The sequence below is a fragment of the Carassius gibelio genome, chromosome A3 (assembly GCF_023724105.1).
Source record: "Carassius gibelio isolate Cgi1373 ecotype wild population from Czech Republic chromosome A3, carGib1.2-hapl.c, whole genome shotgun sequence".
NCBI classification, from domain to species: domain Eukaryota; kingdom Metazoa; phylum Chordata; class Actinopteri; order Cypriniformes; family Cyprinidae; genus Carassius; species Carassius gibelio.
In genome coordinates, this window is record NC_068373.1 from 32,262,605 (window position 1) to 32,284,564 (window position 21,960).

Genomic DNA, 21,960 nt, shown 5'->3' on the forward strand with positions numbered 1-21,960 from the left:
GGCTTTTGCCGACGACGTCCTCATAGTATCAAGAGAGGAGAACGTCATTACCAACATGCTGTCATACACCGACCGCTTTCTGCAATGGTCTGGACTCGAGGTTAAGAATAGTAAATAGGCTAGTGACAAATGGTCAAAAAGTGCTTTAGTTTTTGAGATACCCCTAACGGAGGTAGAACTAAACCCAACCATGTTTTTCCTCATCTCTAAGGTCTCCAATATATTCTTGGCTAAAAATATTTTACTGCTAAGATTGTTAAATTAACAGATATTGTTATACACCCCAAAACCAATAAAGGACTAAAATATAGTCTGTCCGTATGGGAGTTAAGGCATATAAACTAATGCAGATCAATTACACAAGCTCTGAGAGCTTTGACACTTGACATGTTTGTAGTCAGGAAGTTGATTCAACTACTAGAAAAGACTGGATGTGAATATCTTTATGTATGGAATAAATAGAGACATGTAAACACATACCTAAAATAAGCGGACATGCACACATTTAATATCTATGCAGAATGTTTTCATTTACTTTGTGCTTGCTTTGCCTGGCATTATTATAGAAACACATATGATGGCTTGTTGGAAAGGTGGGGTTGTGCTGAATCCAGCAATACCAAATATTTAAATATAGCATGACAAATAGGAGTGTTCTGTCACTCAATGTATGAGGTGTCCAAAATGATAGAACACTGGACAAAATAGTCTTAAGTCCAAATCACATTATCAGTGGTGAGAAGAATGTTGACAAATTCATTGTTTCTGCAAAGTAACTTACATTAGGTAAGTGCTGATCTATATTTATGAAACATTTAATAATGATACATTTCATAAGGCACAGTATACTATACAATTCATATGAAACACAAATCCAATTGAAGGTTAACATTGGAATGGAACACCTTTATTAAAATATCGTCGCTGTTGGGCGGAAACCTCGCATGTCCAAATTTTGTCAATTTCATTTTTTTTCACAAATCGATGCTATTGGTCAGTTCTATTATTTTTACAAATTATTAAACAATCTAAAGTGTTGAAAATAGATTGAGAGCAAATCTCTTAACTCCATTGGGCACTTCAACTGTCTGAGAATCCTCGTAACTCCACCTCTTCTTCACTCCACGGCAGGAACTTCCGCGGCATTTTGTGTCCTCAGGATTTAAAGTTGCAACGATTGAGAAATCCTCGTCGAGCAACACGTAAAGCAAGCTTTAACTCTGATTTTATCTGTGTTAAACTATGATATCAGTTATTGATGTATTTTAAAATGTCTACTTATTACTAGGCTTATTATTACTAGGCTTATTATATGTGTTCATTGAAGTTTTAAAATGTATCTAATTTCTAATTCTACTTGTATTGAATTAAATGTTTTGGATACCAGCATTAAATTATTGTTTTTATTATTATTATACTGACTCAAAGTTGGCACTGTGCATGTAAAATACCCCAAGTAGGCTTACAGGTTTTATTTATGGGAGAAAAAAGGTCTGTCTACTGGTGCCATGTAAGCCTATCGTTGCATAACTCTGTTTTTTTTTTTTTTTCTCACAATAACGAATGAAAATAGTTAGGTTAGATACATTTGAGTAGGCTTGTTTTGTCAAAAATCGATAGCTGTAATGCTTCGGTGCAGAAGGAAGCCTGTGAACCACGAAGGTAAGTTTGTGTGCAGATTAGGCTAATTCCCGCCTATTACAGCCTAGTCACCTCATCGTTTTTTGTTCTGCTTCACTTTTATAGCTCTTAAACGTTTAAAATTGAGTTAAGGAAGATGTATGTAACCACAGTTAGCTTTGGTTAACTATTGAAGCCTTTTCTCTTGTCAAAAGGCTAAACGCGACCGCCGACTTTGTTTGCGTCAGATTAATTTCCGCCTTAATTTTTTTTTTTTTCCTATTGAATGTTTACGGTGATACGTGACGTAAGCAGTTACCAGCTCACCACACCCTTGGTACGAGCTACCACGCCCTTGGCAGTATCAAACTCACTGTAGTGAGTCAGGAGTTGGAATTGTGAGTATTGAAAACGATCAGGATAGAGTATTTTAGCATCTATTTAGCATAGCATTTATATAGTAATTTAGATGATTTCGTGTAGCCTATGTCGTTAATTAGCATAGTTGTTACTGTAACATTAGTATTGTTAGAAGCATAGTTAGTTAGTAGCATAGTATTGCATCAGTTAGGATAGATTCAAGCTAGTATAGATTTATTTACAGTGGTCAGGATGGTACGTGCTGGTTGCTGGTTGCAACAGCACGGATTGTATAGTTTTCCAGCACACTTGAAAATTAGGCACCAGTGGTTGCATGCACTTGGCCTGAAAGACTGCGAGTCCCCACCTAGAGCTGGAGTGTGCCAACTGCATTTTACGCGGGATTGCTTCTCCAACGCAATGGGGGTGGAAATGGGCTTCTCCACACAGCTCACGCTGAAAAGCGATGCTGTGCCTTACTCGGAAACTGGCCCCATTCTCTTTTGCGCGGCTGCTTCACTAGCATCGACGGATGCCGATCGCAATGCAGGAGTAAAGACCGAAGTTTGAGCCTTATCCTTTAAAGCCTTATCTCTTGTCAAAAGGCTCGACGCGACCGCAGACTTGATGAACACTGCTGGCAGCAGCGACGTCTGTGTCCGTATCATTCTTATCAATGAGAGCGTAACCTCGTATCTCCCCACTCCCAAGTCATAAATCTTGTATGTCCGATTAACCATGATTTTGGGGAAATGTTGTGTAAATGTTGGTATACAACAGTATATGATAGCAATATAAGGTATAATACCAACTTTTACGATACAATGTTTAATACAGAAGATAATGGAAACTGTGGAGCAGAGGCAGAATCCCTTTGATCTAGATATCAAGTTGCAAGTGGTCAGGTTGCATCTGAGAAAGTTGCAAAAGAGCTCTCAAGCTTCCTCCAAGATGGTGCGAAGCAGAATGCCATTTTTATTGAACAACGTCTGGCAAAATCAAAAAGAACAAAGAGCTTCTGGGAGCCAGAGAAAAGAAACCAGTGTGCAACCTTCAAGGACATGAAAACATCAGTTGGAGTCAGCATATCTAGAAAGGTCCACATGGACTCAGACGTGCTCTTTCGAAGATTACTGGCTGTCTCCAAACAAAGAGAGGTGTCCATGGAGACTGTGATGTCTCACGAACTCGCAGCTGTCCCACCCTCTTTGTTTTTTGATGATGGAAGCATGAAGAAGACAACAAAAGCTGACCTGGCCAAGAAACTCGATGCTGTTGTTGAAGAGACACAGCAGCTGCCAAATGTTAAATAACCATCAGCATATATCATTGATGCCATGGATCTTCTTCAAAGTCTCAATGATCCAGCCTTTCAAACGTTCAATGACCTGGGTGAGTGTGTCTTGAAAAAGATCGCAACTTTAATGGGAAAGGAAGGTAACAGCTGTGTCGTTATAGTGTTTGATAGATATGACCACCAACACTCAATCAAAGATCTTGAAAGAGGCACCAAGATGGGCATCCTTGCACCAACCTGGATGAGCTGAGGTACACACTAGCATCTACCACACATTTGTCAGCAGCAAATCTACCCCCAACAGAAGATGGCTTTCCAGCAACATGTGCTAAGAGCCATGTACCAAACCGCAGTGTGGCATCACAGCCACCTGGCCAAACCTCTTCTCTGGATCCCAGTTGGTAGAGGATGGCTGCTCAGAGAAGATGGGTGCATTAAATCTGTGATGTTCCAAAAGGCACCAGCACCTAAAGGAGCTAGAGACCTCACCCACCTCTACTGTAAAGAGGGAAACTACACCTATGCCACCAAATGTCAGTGTCTTTCAGTGGGCTTGACCTGCACAGAGTTTTGCTCTTGCCCTTTCACAGACTGTCCAAATATAACCCACTTTGTCAATAATGACAATGTGGATGAGTGACAGTGGTGTGTTGCAGTTGTAACATCATGGGGGGATTGACCCCAGAATGGTCCAAGAGGGTCTGGCTGCAGACTTGCACTCTCAGACACTTGCACTTCCGCTAGTGACATCACTTGCAGTCTTTATTTTTTATTTTGTTGAATTTTTTTTATTACTTTTTGTTTGAATTTCCCAACATTTTATAACAGAAGCCAGGTGGCGAAGACAAGAAAAAAGAAACTAAATTACAATGTCACTTGCAATCGCTACTTGAACTCTCCGCTACCTGTGACTTCACTTGCAATCGACACAAATTGTGCATGTTGCCTATGGAGACAAGACTGTGTGGTGGTGATTAAATGATTAAAACTAATTTAGTACTATAACGTACAGGGTCCTGCAAGAAAAAGACAAGACCGGCAAGTCCGTGGCCAGAACAGCAGAATATCAACGTTTGCGCAAAGTCTCTCACAAAGTGTAGAAAAAAACACTTAACATGGCTTAATATATTAAGATGCTATTAAATTATCAAATTAAATATACAGTTCATTAATATAATGAATATGTATATAGTATTTTCCTCACATACCGCTAAATGTGGCATAACGGACTAAGATGATAAAGGCCAAACTCAATATGCTTCTCTACATTATTAAAATACATAACTAATAGGTACAGGCAAGCACGTGAGCCCAGAATAAACGCAACACGCAAAGTTACATGTTAAGCATTTTTCCATATAGAATAAACGGTCTACAACTCGTTTATATCACTGTACTCGTCTGCTTGCCTGTACGGAGTTGATCTTTTTAAAATCACTTAATGCATTTCTTAATGCACGTACATACTTTCTGATCTGTATACATTGAGTCAACAACAAAAGACATATAGGCTAGGCCTACTGAATTGTCTGTATCATCTTAGTCTGTTATTACGCCACATTAAAGGGATAGTTCACCCAAAAATCATAATTATGTTATTAATAACTCACCCTCATGTCGTTCCAAACCTGTGAGACCGCAGTTTATCTTCTGAACACAGTTTAAGATATTTTAGATTTAGTCCGAGAGCTCTCAGTCCCTCCATTGAAGCTGTGTGTACGGTCTACTGTCCATGTCCAGAAAGGTAAGAAAAACATAATCAAAGTAGTCCATGTGACATCAGAGGGTCAGTTAGAATATTTTGAAGCATCGAAAATACATTTTGGTCCAGAAATAGCAAAAACTACAACTTTATTCAGCATCGTCTTCTCTTCCGTGTCTGTTGTGAGAGAGAGTTCAAATCAAAGCAGTTTGTGATGTTTGGTTCATGAACTAATCATTCGATGTAACCGGATCTTTTTGAACCAGTTCACCAAATCGAACTGAATCGTTTTAAACGGTTCGCGCCTGCAATACGCATGAATCCACAAATGACTTAAGCTGTTAACTTTTTTTAATGTGGCTGACACTCCCTCTGAGCTCAAACAAACCAATATCCCGGAGTAATTCATTGACTCAAACAGTACACTGACTGAACTGCTGTGAAGAGAGAGATGAACAACGAGGCGAGCCAGATAATGACTCGTTCACGAGTCAAGAACCGGTTGCTTCGGTTTTCAGATCACCAGTAGTTCTTTCTGACAGTTCGAGTCAATAAACCGGTTGAAAAAAACGGTTCACCGGTTCTTTTGCGCTCGACGTAATGACGTCATTGGCGATGACTGCAAGCCTTCGGTTTACCTGCGCTCATAACACTAGCACAGAATCAGTTCAGAATCAATCACCAAAAGAATCAGTTCAGTTCAGACGCTCTTGTGTGTCGGTCTGCTTCACGCTGAATCACACATGCGCAGTATCATCAGCAACTCGGTTCACGAATCGGACGCGTCTGACAGAAACGGTTCTTGACTCGTGAATGAGTCAATGTTTTGTTCGTTATCTGGCTGGGCTCGGTGTTCAGCTTCAGTTCTCTCTTCACAGCAGTTTAGACAGTGTACTGTTTGAGTACATGAATTACTGCGGGATATTGGTTTGTTTGAGCTCAGAGGGAGTGTCAGCCACATTAAAAAAGTTAACAGCTTAAGTCATTTGTGGATTAATCCGTATTGGAGACGCAAACCGTTTAAAACGATTCAGTTCGATTTGATGAACTGGTTCAAGAAGATCCGGTTACATCGAATGATTCGTTCGCGAACTGGATATTACAAACTGCTTTGTTTTTAACTGTCTTACAACAGACACGGAAGAGAAGACAATGCTGAATAAAGTCGTAGTTTTTGCTATTTTTGGACCAAAATGTATTTTCGATGCTTCAAAATATTCTAACGGACCTTCTGATGTCACATGGACTACTTTGATGATGTTTTTCTTACCTTTCTGGACATGGACAGTAGACCGTACACACAGCTTCAATGGAGGGACTGAGAGCTCTCGGACTAAATCTAAAATATCTTAAACTGTGTTCAGAAGATAAACGGAGGTTTTATGGGTTTGGAACGACATGAGGGTGAGTTATTAATGACATAATTATGATTTTTGGGTGAACTATCCCTTTAAGCGTTTTGTTGTATGGGAGGACAAAGTTTGTGCATTGTGTTCATAGCCATCTGCTTACCTTGTAGTACTTTAAATAATAACTATATGTCATATTTGGTCTTTTAATTGAACTTAATGTACCGTAATACATTATGCCATATTAAGTGTTTGTTTTTTCTACAGGAGGAAAACGCTTAACAAAAGACTTTGTGCATTGCGTTCATATTTTGCTGTTCTGTGGCCACGGTCCGGGCTTGTCTTTTTCTTGCAGGACCCTGTACATTATATACATATATACATTTGTATTGTGTGAAGTTAAGTTATAGTTTTATTAAAAAGGTGCCATATGAAATATTTCATTATTAGATGTATCCTATATTTGAATTTGTCAACATTCTTCTCACCACTGATAATGTGATTTGGACTAAATTATGTCAGTGTTCCATTTTCATTCATTTTGGACACCTCATACATTGAGTGACAGAACACTCCTATTTGTCATGCTATATTTACATATTTGGTATTGCTGGATTCAGCACAACCCCACCTTTCCAACAAGCCATCATATGTGTTTCTATAATAATGCCAGGCAAAGCAAGCACAAAGTAAATGAAAACATTCTGCATAGATATTAAATGTGTGCATGTCCGCTTATTTTAGGTATGTGTTTACATGTCTCTATTTATTCCATACATAAAGATATTCACATCCAGTCTTTTCTAGTAGTTGAATCAACTTCCTGACTACAAACATGTCAAGTGTCAAAGCTCTCAGAGCTTGTGTAATTGATCTGCATTAGTTTATATGCCTTAACTCCCATACGGACAGACTATATTTTAGTCCTTTATTGGTTTTGGGGTGTATAACGATATCAGTTAATTTAACAATCTTAGCAGTAAAATATTTTTAGCCAAGAATATATTGGAGACCTTAGAGATGAGGAAAAACATTGTTGGGTTTAGTTCTACCTCCAGTAGGGGTATCTCAAAAATTCAGGGGCATTGTGACTAGCCTAAAATGTGCGGTGTTCTACGAACGACGCAGCGGGGGGAATAGATGGTATACGGCCAAGTGTGATCAGCCTCCATCATTCACAATCGCTGGAAGCACAATCAGAGTTTATTCAAGACATGAATCATATAATTATTTAGGACATATGTTTAATGTTGCAGGAGAATGGCACAAGCAAGTCAGTTATATCTGCAAAGAATACTCCAGCAGACTAGACTTGATAGATCAGTGTCCTCTACCAACCTGTATGAAACTCCAGGCCGTCCGAGATATAGCTCTTTCCAAGATTCATCATCTGTTTGCTAATGTCCACATTGATAAAAAATATCTTACGGAGCTGAACAATAAGACCGTGCAGCTGGTAAGAAAATGGTTAAGTCTTAACACACACACAACAAGAAGTATTCTCTTTATGAATAAATCTGAAGGGGGACTGGGGATCCCTAACTTTGAGTGGATTTATACAGCGACTAGAGTAAAGCATCTACTGCATATGTTGAATAATGTTGATCCTACAGTTCGTGAAGTTGCCCGGCGCTCACTGTTGCTGGATCTGAGCAAACGCAAGGTCCCCTATGCTGCAGATGGAGAACCAGGTTTCCTCGGTTTCCGGAAGAAACCTAGTGGAAAGCTGGATACCAGAGCTACTGGATTCGGAGTACGTTCGGATTGGCCCGATCTGAATGATTCGTGCAGCAATAACAACATACAGCTGAACTGGGCACATACTGGCGGGGAGCAGGTGAATATCAGTCAGGGGCAGATTATGGACCCAAATGTGTATGTTGAGGTTTCTATCCATCACACTGGAACCAGTGAGAGGTTGAACAGCCGGACGTGCAGGTATGAAATCCTCCAATACTTTCAAGCACAACAGCGTGATTACTGGGTTAACCTGCGTCTTCAAGGGAAACTTGCATGATCATACAGTCTCACACTCTGCGTTACTAAATTCAGCCATCAACGAAGATATGCTTTAATTTGTTATTAAAGCTCGGCTGCAAACTCTCCCGACCAAATACAACCTCTCTTTGTGGTTCCCAAAACACCACGAACCATTCTGTTTACTACACAGCGATAAGATAAAGGAATCCACAGCGCACATACTGAACAGATGCCCCGCGTTTACAGGACTTTACATCACGCGTCACGATCGCATCGTAAACATAACAGCTCAAGAACTGTGCAAAATATCTGGACAAAGTGCAATACATACAAACAAAACTGTTAAAACTAGCTGGTTTGTAAACTTGAATGATAATAATATAAGCTCTCTTAGAAGTCTTCTCAGGGAAAACCCAAACACTCCAGACATTGTAGTCATCAATGAACTTTCTAAGAACATTCTGATTCTGGAAGTGGGCTGTTGTTTTGATCTTTACATGGATTTGTGCTTTTCTGAGAAGATGTTAAAGTATCAGTCATTAACAAATGCTTTGGCAGTGTGTGGTTACAGCATCAAACTGATTATTCTTATTTTTGGTAGCTTGGGACATGTGCACAGATTATGTGTCAGAGGCTTGCAGATTGCTGGACTGAGTAAAAAGACCTCTAAGCAAACAGCCAGATATTGTTCTGTGTCAGCAATCATAGGCAGTCTGCATGTTTGGAGAAGACGATGTCATCTTTATCCATAGCCTACTTTTTGAATGTGGTTGCAACTTGCATTGTCTTTATTGTCAGGTGAAGCATAATAGGCTCTTTGTGAATATTTGGATGCTGTTGTTTTAATCAGTATTTGTCATTCCAAATAAAATAATCAAATGTGTGTGTGTGTGTGTGGGGGGGGGGGGGGGGGGGGGAGTGTGGGAGAGAGAGATAGAGACAGAGAGCGAGAGAATGGTGTTTCTTTGTTCTTTCCTCCCTCAAACATTGTTCTTTTAGATGTAAAATGTTTCTAAAAAGGGATTCAGTGCTGAACGGTTTTAAATCAAATGCTCCATGTGTCTTCAAATTTACAAATCCCTATCTTTGTCAAATTAAGTTCTGCTTTTTTGCTTTCGCAAACAGTGTTTATGAAACATTGACAGAAAAACAGGTTGTAAACACTGGGTCAAATCAGGTAACCAGAAATATGACCTGATTGAAATGAATATGTGTCAATGTAGGACACAGACTGTCACAACTCAACATGACAATCAAACATGACAATCACTTCATCTACAGCGATATCGTTGACTTGATTGCAAATAAAAACAGACACTATTTAAACTGAACAGAGATGACATCACTGACTTCTATGATGAACTGCCTTTAACTGTCATTTTGCATTATTGACACACTGTTTTCCTAATGAATGTTGTTCAGTGCTTTGACGCAATGTATTTTGTTTAAAGCACTATATAAATAAAGGTGATTGATTGATTGATTGACAACAGCTGACATGAATGTTACCAAACCAGTGATAATCACAAGTAGAACAGTATTTGAGCTGCTGCTTGGTCTTTCAGATCTGATCTCTCTGGACATTCAACTTCATGTGCTTCAGCTCATACATTAAAGAAAAAAAATCATAAAAATACTTGATTAAAACTGTATTCTTATAAACCAGTTCTAGTTTATGGTGGAGTTCTGTCGAACTTAAGTTAATCCAGAAAAACCAGTTCTGATTAAGATGGAAAAACATCACTATGAAGAAATGTAATCTGAGACTGCACATCATTCTGAGAAGATGAAGAACTGAGGATGGGTTTCTCTCTAAATTAATACAGTTGTAGGGAAGAGATGTGGAGGCTCCAGGATTTTTCTGCAGTGGGTGCTAATGAGGGGCTTCACAGTTCAGAGGGGGAGCTAAAAAACTAATTCAGTTGAAAGTAATGAACACCTATTAGCTTCAGCTATCTAAATAGCCACAGGGTTTATATATATATAAATATATATATTTATAATCTCCGCATGATGAACTGCGTCATATCGTGTCGACGATAGCCAGAGATATTGTCAAAAACGTACAAATCTGCAATATTAAGAGGATTTAGGCAAGGCAAGTTTATTTATATAGCACATTTCATACAGATGGTAATTCAAAGTGCTTTACATAAAAGAAAGTAATCATGAAAAATTTATTCAGAAAAACAAAACAAGGAATTTAAAAACTTTAAAAAAAAAAAATGATTTTAAAAGAATTTGAGACAGTTAAAGAGAAATGATTTTTACATAAAATCCTGTCAGCAGCGTTCTGGATGAGCTGCAGCTGTCTAATGGTCTTTTTGGGAAGGCCGGTGAGGAGCCCATTACAATAGTTCACCCTGCTGGTGGTAAAGGCATGAACAAGTTTCTACAGGGCCTATATTCTCGGTAATGTGTGATCTGTTTTGGCTCTTGTTCAAAGTTGTATAAATCCTTTATAATCACTATTGTTTGTTCACTGATAAGATGGCGCCGCCGTGTCCGGTCGCCGTCCAGGTCGCTCCGCTTAGATTATGTTTTTATTTACTTTTTTACCTACTTTTGCTTTCTCTTTTTACACACATTACCTCTGCACTGATCATATACGAAAAGGAAACACTTTTGGACATTGGACACCGCTTCACTGACCTGTTTCAGGACACTTTATCCTCCAACCCATCGTGGCCATCTGAGGGTGTACTCACACTAGGCACGGTTGCCATGAACCGGGCCCGAGTACGATTGTCCCCCCTCCCCACTCCCCCTCTGGCCTGCACTCACATGTAGGGTTTCAGCATTCGTGCCGAAGCACGCTTACGTCATTATGGTGCGACGGTTTCGGGATAAACAGGAAGAGTGGCGCTCTCTGAACACAATGGAGTACATCGCTCTGTTTTCTTTGTGGATAATTTTGTGTTGTTTGGTCCACAGCCTGTTGTTAAACAGATGTGTTGCCTTAGTGGCGCGAAAATTTTCACGTAATCGCGCTGCTCGTATGAGGATGTTTGCAAGGTACCAGCTGAAGTGCAGCAAGGACTTTGCAGTTTTTAGTTTTTATGCGTTTTGCACCTCTGCCGTAGACCAAAGCGACCCTTTCCCTGCCATGTTGGTTTTGGAGCGTCGCAAAACCGTGACGCAACGCGTCCTTTTCCGTGCTCCGGCACGGTTAGTGCTCACACTGCATGCGAACCGCGCCCGAGTCCAACTGAACCGTGCCCTGGCCCACCTCTTCCAAGCGGGCCAGGGCCGGCCAATCGAGCCGCGCCCGGGCACGATTCGGAGCACTCACACTAGTCAAACGAACCGCACTTTGGTGGTCAAACGCACCCGGGCACGGTTCAAACTGGCAGTGTGAATACACCCTGAGATTCTCCGGAACGCCGAGATGAACAATGGCCACCTGAATAACCACCCGAGGCGACGGAACAAGAAACACCGCGGGAAACGTGCTGGGATTCGCAACAGACTGAGGAAAAGAGCACACAGCCCTCCTTTACCGAGCATTTTGCTCGCCAATGTCCAGTCTCTGGAGAATAAGATGGACGATCTTAGAGCCAGGATAAGTTTCCAACGGGACATTAGGGACTGTAACATCCTTTGTTTGTCTGAAACGTGGCTCACGCCCTTGGTCCCGGACGCTGCTGTAACGCCGTCTGAAAACTTCTCTGTTTTACGGATGGACAGGACAGCCGAGGCCGGCAAATCCAAAGGCGGAGGAGTTTGTTTCATGATTAACAAGAAATGGTGTGACCCCAGGAATATCTCCACTCTGTCGCGCTCCTGCTTGCTTCATCTGGAACATTTATCCATTATTTGCCGCCCATTCTATCTGCCTCGGGAGTTTTCATCGATCATCATAACTGTTGTTTACATTCCTCCACAAGCAGACACTGGCTTGGCTTTGTCTGAGCTTCACGATGCGCTCAGCGGCAACATCAACAAACATCCTGACGCTGCTATTATCATTGCTGGGGACTTTAACAAAGCCAAACTCAGGCAAGTCATGCCTAATTTTTATCAACATGTATCCTGTCCAACCAGAGGACCGAATACACTGGATCATTGCTACACTCAGTTTAAGAATGCCTACAAAGCACGCTCACTACCGGCTTTCGGCAAATCGGACCATGCCGCCATTTTCCTCACACCGGAATATAAACAACGGCTCGTTCAAGATCCCCCGGTGAAGAGGGTGGTGACGCGATGGTCCGACCAATCAGAAGCAACGTTACAGGCGGCTCTTGATGACGTAGACTGGGACATGTTTCGCGCAAGTTCATCTGACGTCAGCGAGTTCACGGATGTAGCGTTAAGCTTTGTAAACACGCTAGCCGAACAAGCTACAGATACAATAACTATAAGGACATTCTCAAATCAGAAACCATGGGTGGACAGATCAATCCGTGCAGCAGTAAACAAACGCACTGCTGCTTACAACGCCGGTCTTCTTACAGGAAACATGAGCGAGTACAAAGCACCGTGCTATGCTCTCCGGCGCGCAGTAAGAGCCGCCAAACACAGACACAGGGAACGCATAGAGTCACATTTCCAGCTAAATATCTCCCGACGCATGTGGCAAGGACTAAGGACCATCTGTGACTTTGGAAATAAATCCTCTGCAGAGGTGAGAGCAGATCCGTCGCTGGCTGACGAGCTAAACACTTTCTACGGCCGCTTTGAAAGCAATCGAAGCAGTGCGAGTCTGCCGATCAGCGCGTCAGGAAGCAGCAGTCAGAGCAGCGATCATCATGCGATCACCGTGTCAGAGGACGAGGTTCGGAGGGCACTAAAGAGAGTGAATGTAAGGAAAGCAGCCGGACCTGATGGGATTTCTGGCCGTGTTCTGCAGTCCTGCACTGATCAGCTCGCTGGTTTGTTTACATCCATTTTTAATGAGTCTCTTGCTACATCGGTGGTTCCCACCTCATTCAAAAAATCAGTCATCATCCCTGTGCCTAAAAACAATAAACCCTCTTGTCTGAATGACTATCGTCCAGTTGCCCTCACATCAATAGTCATGAAGGTCTTTGAGGGACTGGTTAAAAACGTCATCTGCTCCCCCATACCGTATACTTTGGACCCTCTTCAGTTTGCCCAAACAGATCGCCCAAACAGATCCACAGATGATGCCATCTCTCACATCCTGCACTCTTCTCTCACACACATCGACAGCAATAACAGGAACTATGTAAGGCTGCTATTTATTGACTATAGCTCAGCTTTTAATACTATAGTCCCCATAAAGCTAGCTTCCAAACTCATAGACCTCGGACTGAATTCTTCACTCTGCGACTGGATCCTTGATTTCCTCACCGGCAGACCTCAAGTGGTGAAACTATGCCAGTACACCTCCAGCTCCATCACCCTGAACGTAGGAGCCCCACAGGGCTGTGTCCTGAGTCCCCTGCTCTTCTCTCTCTACACACAAGGCTGTGTGTCTTCGCACAGCTCCACATCCATTATCAAATTTGCTGATGATACTGTGGTTCTGGGCCTCATTCACAACAATAATGAGACCGCATACTTGGATGAGATAGAGAAATTAACATCATGGTGCCAGGACAACTGTCTCTCTCTGAATGTGAGCAAAACTAAAGAACTGATTGTGGACTTCAGGAAGAGACAGCTGCAGCCCTACACTCCTCTTATGATCAGCGGGACCCCTGTGGAGAGGGTAAGCAGCTTCAAGTATCTTGGTGTAAACATCTCAGAAGACCTGACTTGGACTACACACGTTGGACTACTCACATTCAAACACAGGTTAATAAATCCAGGCAAAGACTGTACCATCTGCGACAGCTGAGGAAATTCAGGGTCTCACCAGCAATCCTGAAAACTTTCTATTCTGGGGCTATAGAAAGCGTATTGACTCAGTGTATCTCAGTGTGGTATGGGAACAGCTCCAGTCAAGACTGCAAAGCCCTGCAGAGAGTTGTGCGCTTAGCTGAGCGCATCTCCGGGTCTGCTTTCCCCTCTCTGCAGGACATCTACCTCAAACGCTGCAGAAGTAGAGCTGCAAAAATCATCAAAGACTCCATCCACCCCAGTAATCATATTTTCACTTTGCTGCCATCTGGTAAGCGCTTCCGTAGCCTGATGGCAAAAACTGAGAGACTCAGGAGGAGTTTCTTCCCCCAGGCCATCAGGCTCTTAAACTCTAAACAAGCTTCTTAACATCCTCATGCCTTCACTTAATGTTCACTTTATCATTTTACTATATTCACTACTTCACATAGACACACTGACAGTGTCGCCCTGTTTTGCACATTTGCTTCTTGTACATTCCTGGGTATCTTAATATTTAAGACTACAGTAAAATGCATATATGCACATTGTACATCCCTGTACATCTTAATATTTAAGACTACAGTAAAATGCATATATGCACATTGTACATCTCTGTACATCTTAATATTTAAGACTACAGTTTACACTCATGCACATTATTTTGCGTTCTATATTTAATTCTACAATATACATTTTTTATATTTTATTCTTATATTTTTATTGTTTACTTTTATTTCATTCTTACATAGCTTTATTTATGTATATTTTCATCTGTGTTGTTTTCTTTAATAATTGCACTGTCCATGGAGCGGACCTGACTCACATTTCACTGCTGGTTATATATGTTATATATAATTTTGTATGTGACGAATAAAAATCTTGAATCTTGAATTTTGAATCACTGGCGCGCTCAAAGTCTGATCAGATTTGCGTGATTTGCTCCTATCGCAAAACTGATGTTAAAATGTGTGATTTATTTGAATTCTATTGAGAAATTGATTCTTTAAAATGCTGTGGAAAAAAGTTAAACACTTTTTAAGAAAAGAAACATAAACTAAAAAGACTAAAGAAAAGATGAGAAAACATAATCCTGTTTTAACACTAACAAATATTAAAATCTTTTCAAACTACTCATGACCACCTTTACTAGAAGAAATCATCACGTTTCATTGTAGATTATATTTATTGTTGTACATTTTGTTGAACTTGATGTAGAGTTTATAATAGATAATCTGGTCAGAGAATAGATTTCCTCTATAGATTTATATCACAACTATGTCATGTTGTACCTGTTATTGTTGTTTCTTCATAACAGATGCTATATAGATTAATAATTAAAAAAGTAATTATTGGCCTGTTAATGAATAATACATGCTTGCTTTATAATAACAAATGCTGGTAAGAACAATGGTACATTTTCATAAGAGCAATCAGAACCGAGAGTCATGTGTAAATATATTCTAATGATGAGTGATGGATAAACCTGGCATAGATTAAATCATTAAGAGTCTGATGAACTGTTAATGAGTAAGAAATAAACAATATCAATATAAGAACATGTTCAGTTACAACACTCAAGTTTCTAGCCCCGCCCTAGCGCCGCCACTGGGGAAGAGATGTGCTTTTCATTTGTCGCTGTTTTCAGATATATTGCATTATGAAGATATATTTTTCTAAATCTGTAGGCTATAGAGACATTGGTCTGATCCGAATATGATCATTTATTTTTGTAGTAATTTGTCAGCGACTGTAAGAGGCCATTTTTATCATCTCACAAAGCCTTGTGATACAGCAACACGAAGAGCAGCCAGGATTCAGGGGCATTGAAGCCAAAATACAGTTAATAAATGAAAATATTATTTATTTGACTTGAACATTAAGAACATTAAGAATAGTTTTGTAGGAGAGAGAGAGAGAGAGAGAGAGGCGGATAATATAATCCTATATAATAATATTGTACATACCATCGGCGATCATCAGCAGCACTGACATCAAAACACAGCTCGATCCGCGCATCTTCAACTCTCACATTAAATCAAATCAATCATGTCCTTTAGCCATAAATCAGCACAAATATAAATGTTTCGCTCGTGTTCGTGAAATGTCCGCGGATCAACTTTACTTTCACTTGTATATTTTACTTTCGATTTCAGTGCGTCGAGTCAGATGATCAGGAAGTCAGTCTAAGGGTGTACTCACACTAGGCAGTGTGAGTACACCCTCCCCCTCTGGCCTGCACTCACATGTAGGGTTTCAGCATTCGTGCCGGAGCACGCTTACGTCATTATGGTGCGACGGTTTCGGGATAAACCGGAAGAGTGGCGCTCTCTGAACACAATGGAGTGCATCGCTCTGTTTTCTTTGTGGATAATTTTGTGTTGTTTGGTCCACAGCCTGTTGTCAAACAGATGTGTCGCCTTAGTGGCGCGAACATTTTCACGTAATCGTGCTGCTCGTATGAGGATGTTTGCCAGGTACCATCTGAAGTGCAGCAAGGACTTTGCAGTTTTTAGTTTTTATGCGTTTTGCACCTCTGCCGTAGACCAAAGCGACCCTTTCCCTGCCATGTTGGTTTTGGAGCGTCGCAAAACCGTGACGCAACGCGTCCTTTTCCGTGCTCCGGCATGGTTATTATTTTTTTTTTTTTTGACATTTAGGAATTACAACTGCAGTCAGGGGGTACAAAAAGTAAAGCAAATAAACAGACATAAAAATACATATACAAATTCAGAAAAAATTTAAAGGCTAAAGATGTGAAAATGCTTACAGATTGAAACGCATTTTGCAGCTTTCTTATTTTTCAGCCCCACTATTGTATTTAGGTATTGCCAAATTTCAAAAATAAAGGCTTATTTCTTCCAAATTTACATTTATGAATACTAAATTTAGCAAACAGAAGAAGCAGATTAATTAAATAGTATTCCTTATGGTAAGATTTGTCATTAGAGAAAAAACCAAATAATACGTTTTTAAAGCACAGTTGAAAGCTGGACATGATATGAGCCTTAATAAAGGAACAGAAATCTGACCAAAAACAAACTGAATGAGGACAACTCCAAAATAAATGATAAAATGTTTCATCATGTAGATCACAAAATGTACACAATGTATCAATTTCACAATTAAATCTGTTAACAAGGAAATAATTACATGGGTAAATTTTATAAATGCTCCAGCATGGTTAGCGCTCACACTTCATGCGAACCGCGCCCGAGTCCAACTGAACCGTGCCCTGGCCCACCTCTTCCAAGCGGTACACCCTTAGTACTTACTGAAATATAGACAACACATATGTGATCAATCCCAGAGAAACTAATCATGTCTCTACAACAGAGCATCACCAAACTATAGTTTTCCAAATCTGGTCAAGCAGCTGTTTGAAAATACACGCTCGAGACAGATTAAAAAAAAAAAGTGTGTGTGCCTATATTTCTATGATTAAGGTAATTTCAGGAACAACACAGAGAGAGAGAGAGAGAGAGAGAGAGAGGATTAAACAGCGTTTATTAAATTATCATTTATATCTCACACAAATTCACAATAATAAAAAAAACACATAAAACATTAAATATTCAGTACTGTAACAAATGTATTTCTTACTCATTGTTAGTTCATGTTAGTTAATAAACTAATGTTTAATAAATTAACCTTATTGTAAAGTGTATGAATGTTGTTCTCTCGAGGCATGCTGACAAATGCCTGCACAGGGAGATAAATGCCATGTAATTGCTGCTGTTACATTTTTGCTATAGATGACATGGCCTTTATAATTTCTTCAACAAAAAAAACGTGTATATCACAACCTTTACAAAAATAAACCATGGTTTTATCATAGTAAAACTGCTTAGTTTCCTTTTGCATGATTTCTGAATGCTTCAGACTATGAAATAAATTCATAATAAAGTTATAGCCACAGGTAAATGTCGAGAGCTACAATTGTAATTAGTAAATAATACACTTTATTCATTTAATTTTTTATTTGATTAAAGTTCTATTTTCACCCCTATAGTAGGTGTTTATTTTCCATCATCATATTTGAGGAAGGGGGCACAACAATACAATCCCGCTGTCCTGATGTCATCAGTGACTTTGCCTTCTGAAAAGCTAGGAAGGAACAATTTTGAGGTCATTGTTGTACAATTGTCATTGTTTAATCCTAGCTGTTCTTATGTTTGCTTTCATTATTTGAGTTTTTAACTATTTTTTTGTAACATTATATTTTTATTATATTAATATTTGTCTATTTTGGTTTCATTTAAAAGATTGCACATTTAATGCACATTTGCAAATTATTTATTTCATGTTTTGTGACAGTTTTTATTCAGAAGTTTAAGAGTAAATGTTAAGTATTGATTTGTATTTATTTATTTTGTATTAATACATAACCTCACTGTATTCATTTATAATGTAACATTATAGTGTGACATTTGTGTCAATAATCTTGAAGCACAGGTGACTCCGCATGGTGGGAGGGGGGCCCCTAAATCAAATTCTGCTTAGGGCCCCCAAGAGGGTCGGGCCGGCACTGTGACAAGCCACAGTGCGCAACAGAGAACACTCGCCGACAAATTGTGCTCGATACTCATTTCCGCTGACACTTTCCAGCCAAGTATTTGATTCTTCCCACTCTCGTCGGTACTTTTGCATCCGCTTTCGTTTCAGCGCTGGACGCGGAGGGGTATCTGGAGCAGCCTCCTCCATTCTTTTAAATCGACTCTCTGCCAAGAGACCCGCCCTCCTCTGACTCTGATTGGTCGTGAACCTGAAACAAATCAATCAATCCACCGATGGCAGCGAGTATTACCCAATCAGGGGCAGAATAGGATGAGTCTTCACAGAATGCCGGTGGGATGATCTGCATGACATGCTGCATTGAAGACAACTCCGAAAATATGGGACACACCCTGTCCCGTATTGATTCAAAACGGGACGCGCTATTTTATTCTCAAATACAGGACGATTCCGTATTTTAAGGGATGGGTGGCAACCCTAGAGGCAAGTGTTTATGTTTTTGAATCAACCGGAGTTGGATGTGTCGTTTAGAGTTGGCCACGAGAGAAAAACGTATATGGTTTACGCTAACACTGGCAGCATGAGATGCTTTGAGTGTGGGGATATAAATCATAAACGGATTGCGTGCCCTCATAAGGCCCAGGATAGACAGGAAGAGGCAGCTGAACATAGTGCTGCTGCTGAGGATGTTCAGGAACAAAATGAGCATGTTCAGAGTAATACTGAGAAAACAAGTCATGAGAAAGTATTAGCTCAGGTTATAGAGGAAAGGAACGTGTTGTTAATGCTGATTTGATTGACAGTAATGATCAGAACGATGATATTGAGGAAAAGGAGATTTCTATTGGACAAAATGAAATCGAGGAAAGCAGTGTGATGACTGATGATGTCACCAAAGGAAAAATAAATGTTGAAAAGGTTCAAACTGATGTTTCTGAAGTATTTAACAGTGTTGAAGTGTGTACTGGTTCTGAAATGGGTTCTGAAATGGGAGATGATGATAATGTCTCTGAAATTTCAGATATTGGTTCACAAGTTATGGAGGACACATAAACACTGCAAGAAATAAATGACTTTCTAGATACAACTTTTGGAAAGACCGTGGAAGTCAAAGATTTCTTCCCAGACATAAAGAAATTTATAGTGTCTGTGAATTGTTACAAAGAAACGTTAGTCATGAGGTTCTTAGCAAGCAGAAAAGATTCCGGTTAAGGAAGATCTTAACGAAGTTAAGGAGGTAAGGCAAATGCTTCACAAAATGATTAAAACACTCTTTTTCTGTCCTGTTTATTTTTTTTCCCTTTTTATGGAGTTTTTGAGAGCAGGCTCCTTAAATATAAATGGGGGTAGGAATGGAAATAAGTTGGCAATGGTGTCAGAATTATTTAAAATTAAGAAGGTGGATACTGTTTTTTTTTTTTACAAGAGACACATTCTACTACAGAAAATGAATCGGAATGGGATAGATGGTGGGAAGGAAAGTGTGTGATTCGATCGGGTTGACCATGTGTATCTTCTTAAGGTTTTAAAACAATTTGGATTTGGAGATAATTTTATATCTTATATTAAGTTGTTGTATTCAAATGTCTTTGTGATGGTTAAAGCAGGTGGAGGATTAAGTGCACCGATACCGGTCTCAAGGGGTATTAGGCAGGGTTGCCCACTGTCTGGACAACTGTATAGTTTGGCTATTGAGCCTTTGTTGTGTAGGATTAGGAGAGATCTGAATGGAATTTTACTTCCTGGTATAAATAGTAATAGTAGGGTGTGATTATCTGCCTATGCGGATATCACAGTTTTTATCACAAGTCAAAATGACGTTAACATTTTAATGGGAATTATTAAAAAATATGAGAGGGCATCTTCAGCAAAATTGAACTGTGAGAAAAGTGAAGGGCTTATTATTGGTCAGTGGGGAGGGTCAGGACCTCCAAAATTACCGGGTGGATTGATGTGGGTAAGAGAAGGGTTAAAATTAGTAGTTTTTGAAAAAAATTGGGAGGGAATGCTACAAAAGGTGAATGCTCGATTGTCTAAATAGAAATGTCTATGTGGCGAGTGGGGCGGGGCCGAGAGGCGTGGGAACGAGGAGTGAGGCCAGGTGTAGTGATTGAAGATGAGCTGCACCTGCGCCCCACCGCCCGTATCGAGTCCCACGTAGGAGATGGAAGGATATAAAACTGGAGCGACGACCGTGAAGGAGGAGAGAGGACCAGGCCTGGGACATTATTTTGTGTTTGCTTTTTATTTATGCGCACCAGTCGTCCGTGAGGGGCTGGTGCGCCGTTTTGTATTTATTTTTGAATTATTAAAGTGTTATTGATTGTGCGCCGGTTCCCGCCTCCTTCTACCCGATGATTACGAAGGTTATATCGTTACAGTCTATTACCACAATTGTTGTACAGAGGAAGAGTTCTGGTGGTAAACAACCTGGCTGCCTCTATCCTGTGGCATAGACTCGTGGTACTGGAGCCTCCTGATGAGCTTATCTGCAGGATACAAAGGACTTTTGTGAACTTCTTCTGGAGTGGAGAACACTGGATTCGTGCAGCAGCACTATATCTTCCAGTTGAAGAAGGAGGCCAAGGTCTGGTGGATGTGAGGAGCAGAATCTGTGCTTTCAGAATCCAAGCAGCACAAAGACTTCTCTACCACAAGAACTTGGTTTGGTCTCAGACAGCAAAGGCATTTCTTCAAAAAACTGGCAGTCTTGGATTGGTTAAACATTTATTTTTAATGAACCTGGAGAAGATAAACATGTCTGAACTTTCGCATTTTTACCGGACAATGTTGCTTTCATGGAGAACTGTTTTTAAAGTTGAAAGAGAGTTTGATGAAGCAATATATCACTCCACAGTCAAAGTTTTATACCAGAACTCTCTTAAAGGACAGAAAGCCTCCAGGTGGCCAGGTTTGTTGAAGCCAGACTTCCTGGTGAGGGACAGGTGGAGAGCCCTGTATAAGCCTCCCATAGAGAAGCGCACTGCTGATCTGCAGTAGAGGCTTATTCACAGGGAGATAGCTACAGACAGACACGTGGCACACCTGAATCCGGCAGTGGGTGGGGAGTGTAGATTTTGTGGAATGGTTGAAGATTTGGAACATTTGTTTTTAAGATGTAATAGGTTGAAATGTCTTTTTAATCTTCTTGATAGATGGTTTCAAGCATTTGATGAGAAATTGTTTTTATTGGGGGTGTGATATACAGATTCTTACTCAGAAGGAAAGCGTGTTTGTTAAATTACTTGATCGGCACTGCGAAATTAGCAATTTGGAAGACGAGAAAGAATGAAGGGCTGAATCTTCTTAGTACTGATGCTGAATTAATGTTCAAGAACCTTGTAGCTGGA

At 40.2% G+C, this 21,960-nt stretch overlaps 1 protein-coding gene across 1 annotated transcript in view; it reads right to left on the reverse strand.

Annotated features, from left to right (window-relative positions):
* The window catches only part of LOC127956210 (uncharacterized), a 68,667-nt gene extending 52,365 nt beyond the window's left edge, over positions 1-16,302 (reverse strand). Inside the window, exon 1 of the mRNA XM_052554002.1 lies at positions 16,063-16,302. Coding sequence (XP_052409962.1) covers positions 16,063-16,114 — 52 coding nt within the window. The 5' untranslated portion in view covers positions 16,115-16,302. The remainder of the gene's footprint in view (positions 1-16,062) is intronic.
* Positions 16,303-21,960: the final 5,658 nt, after the last annotated feature.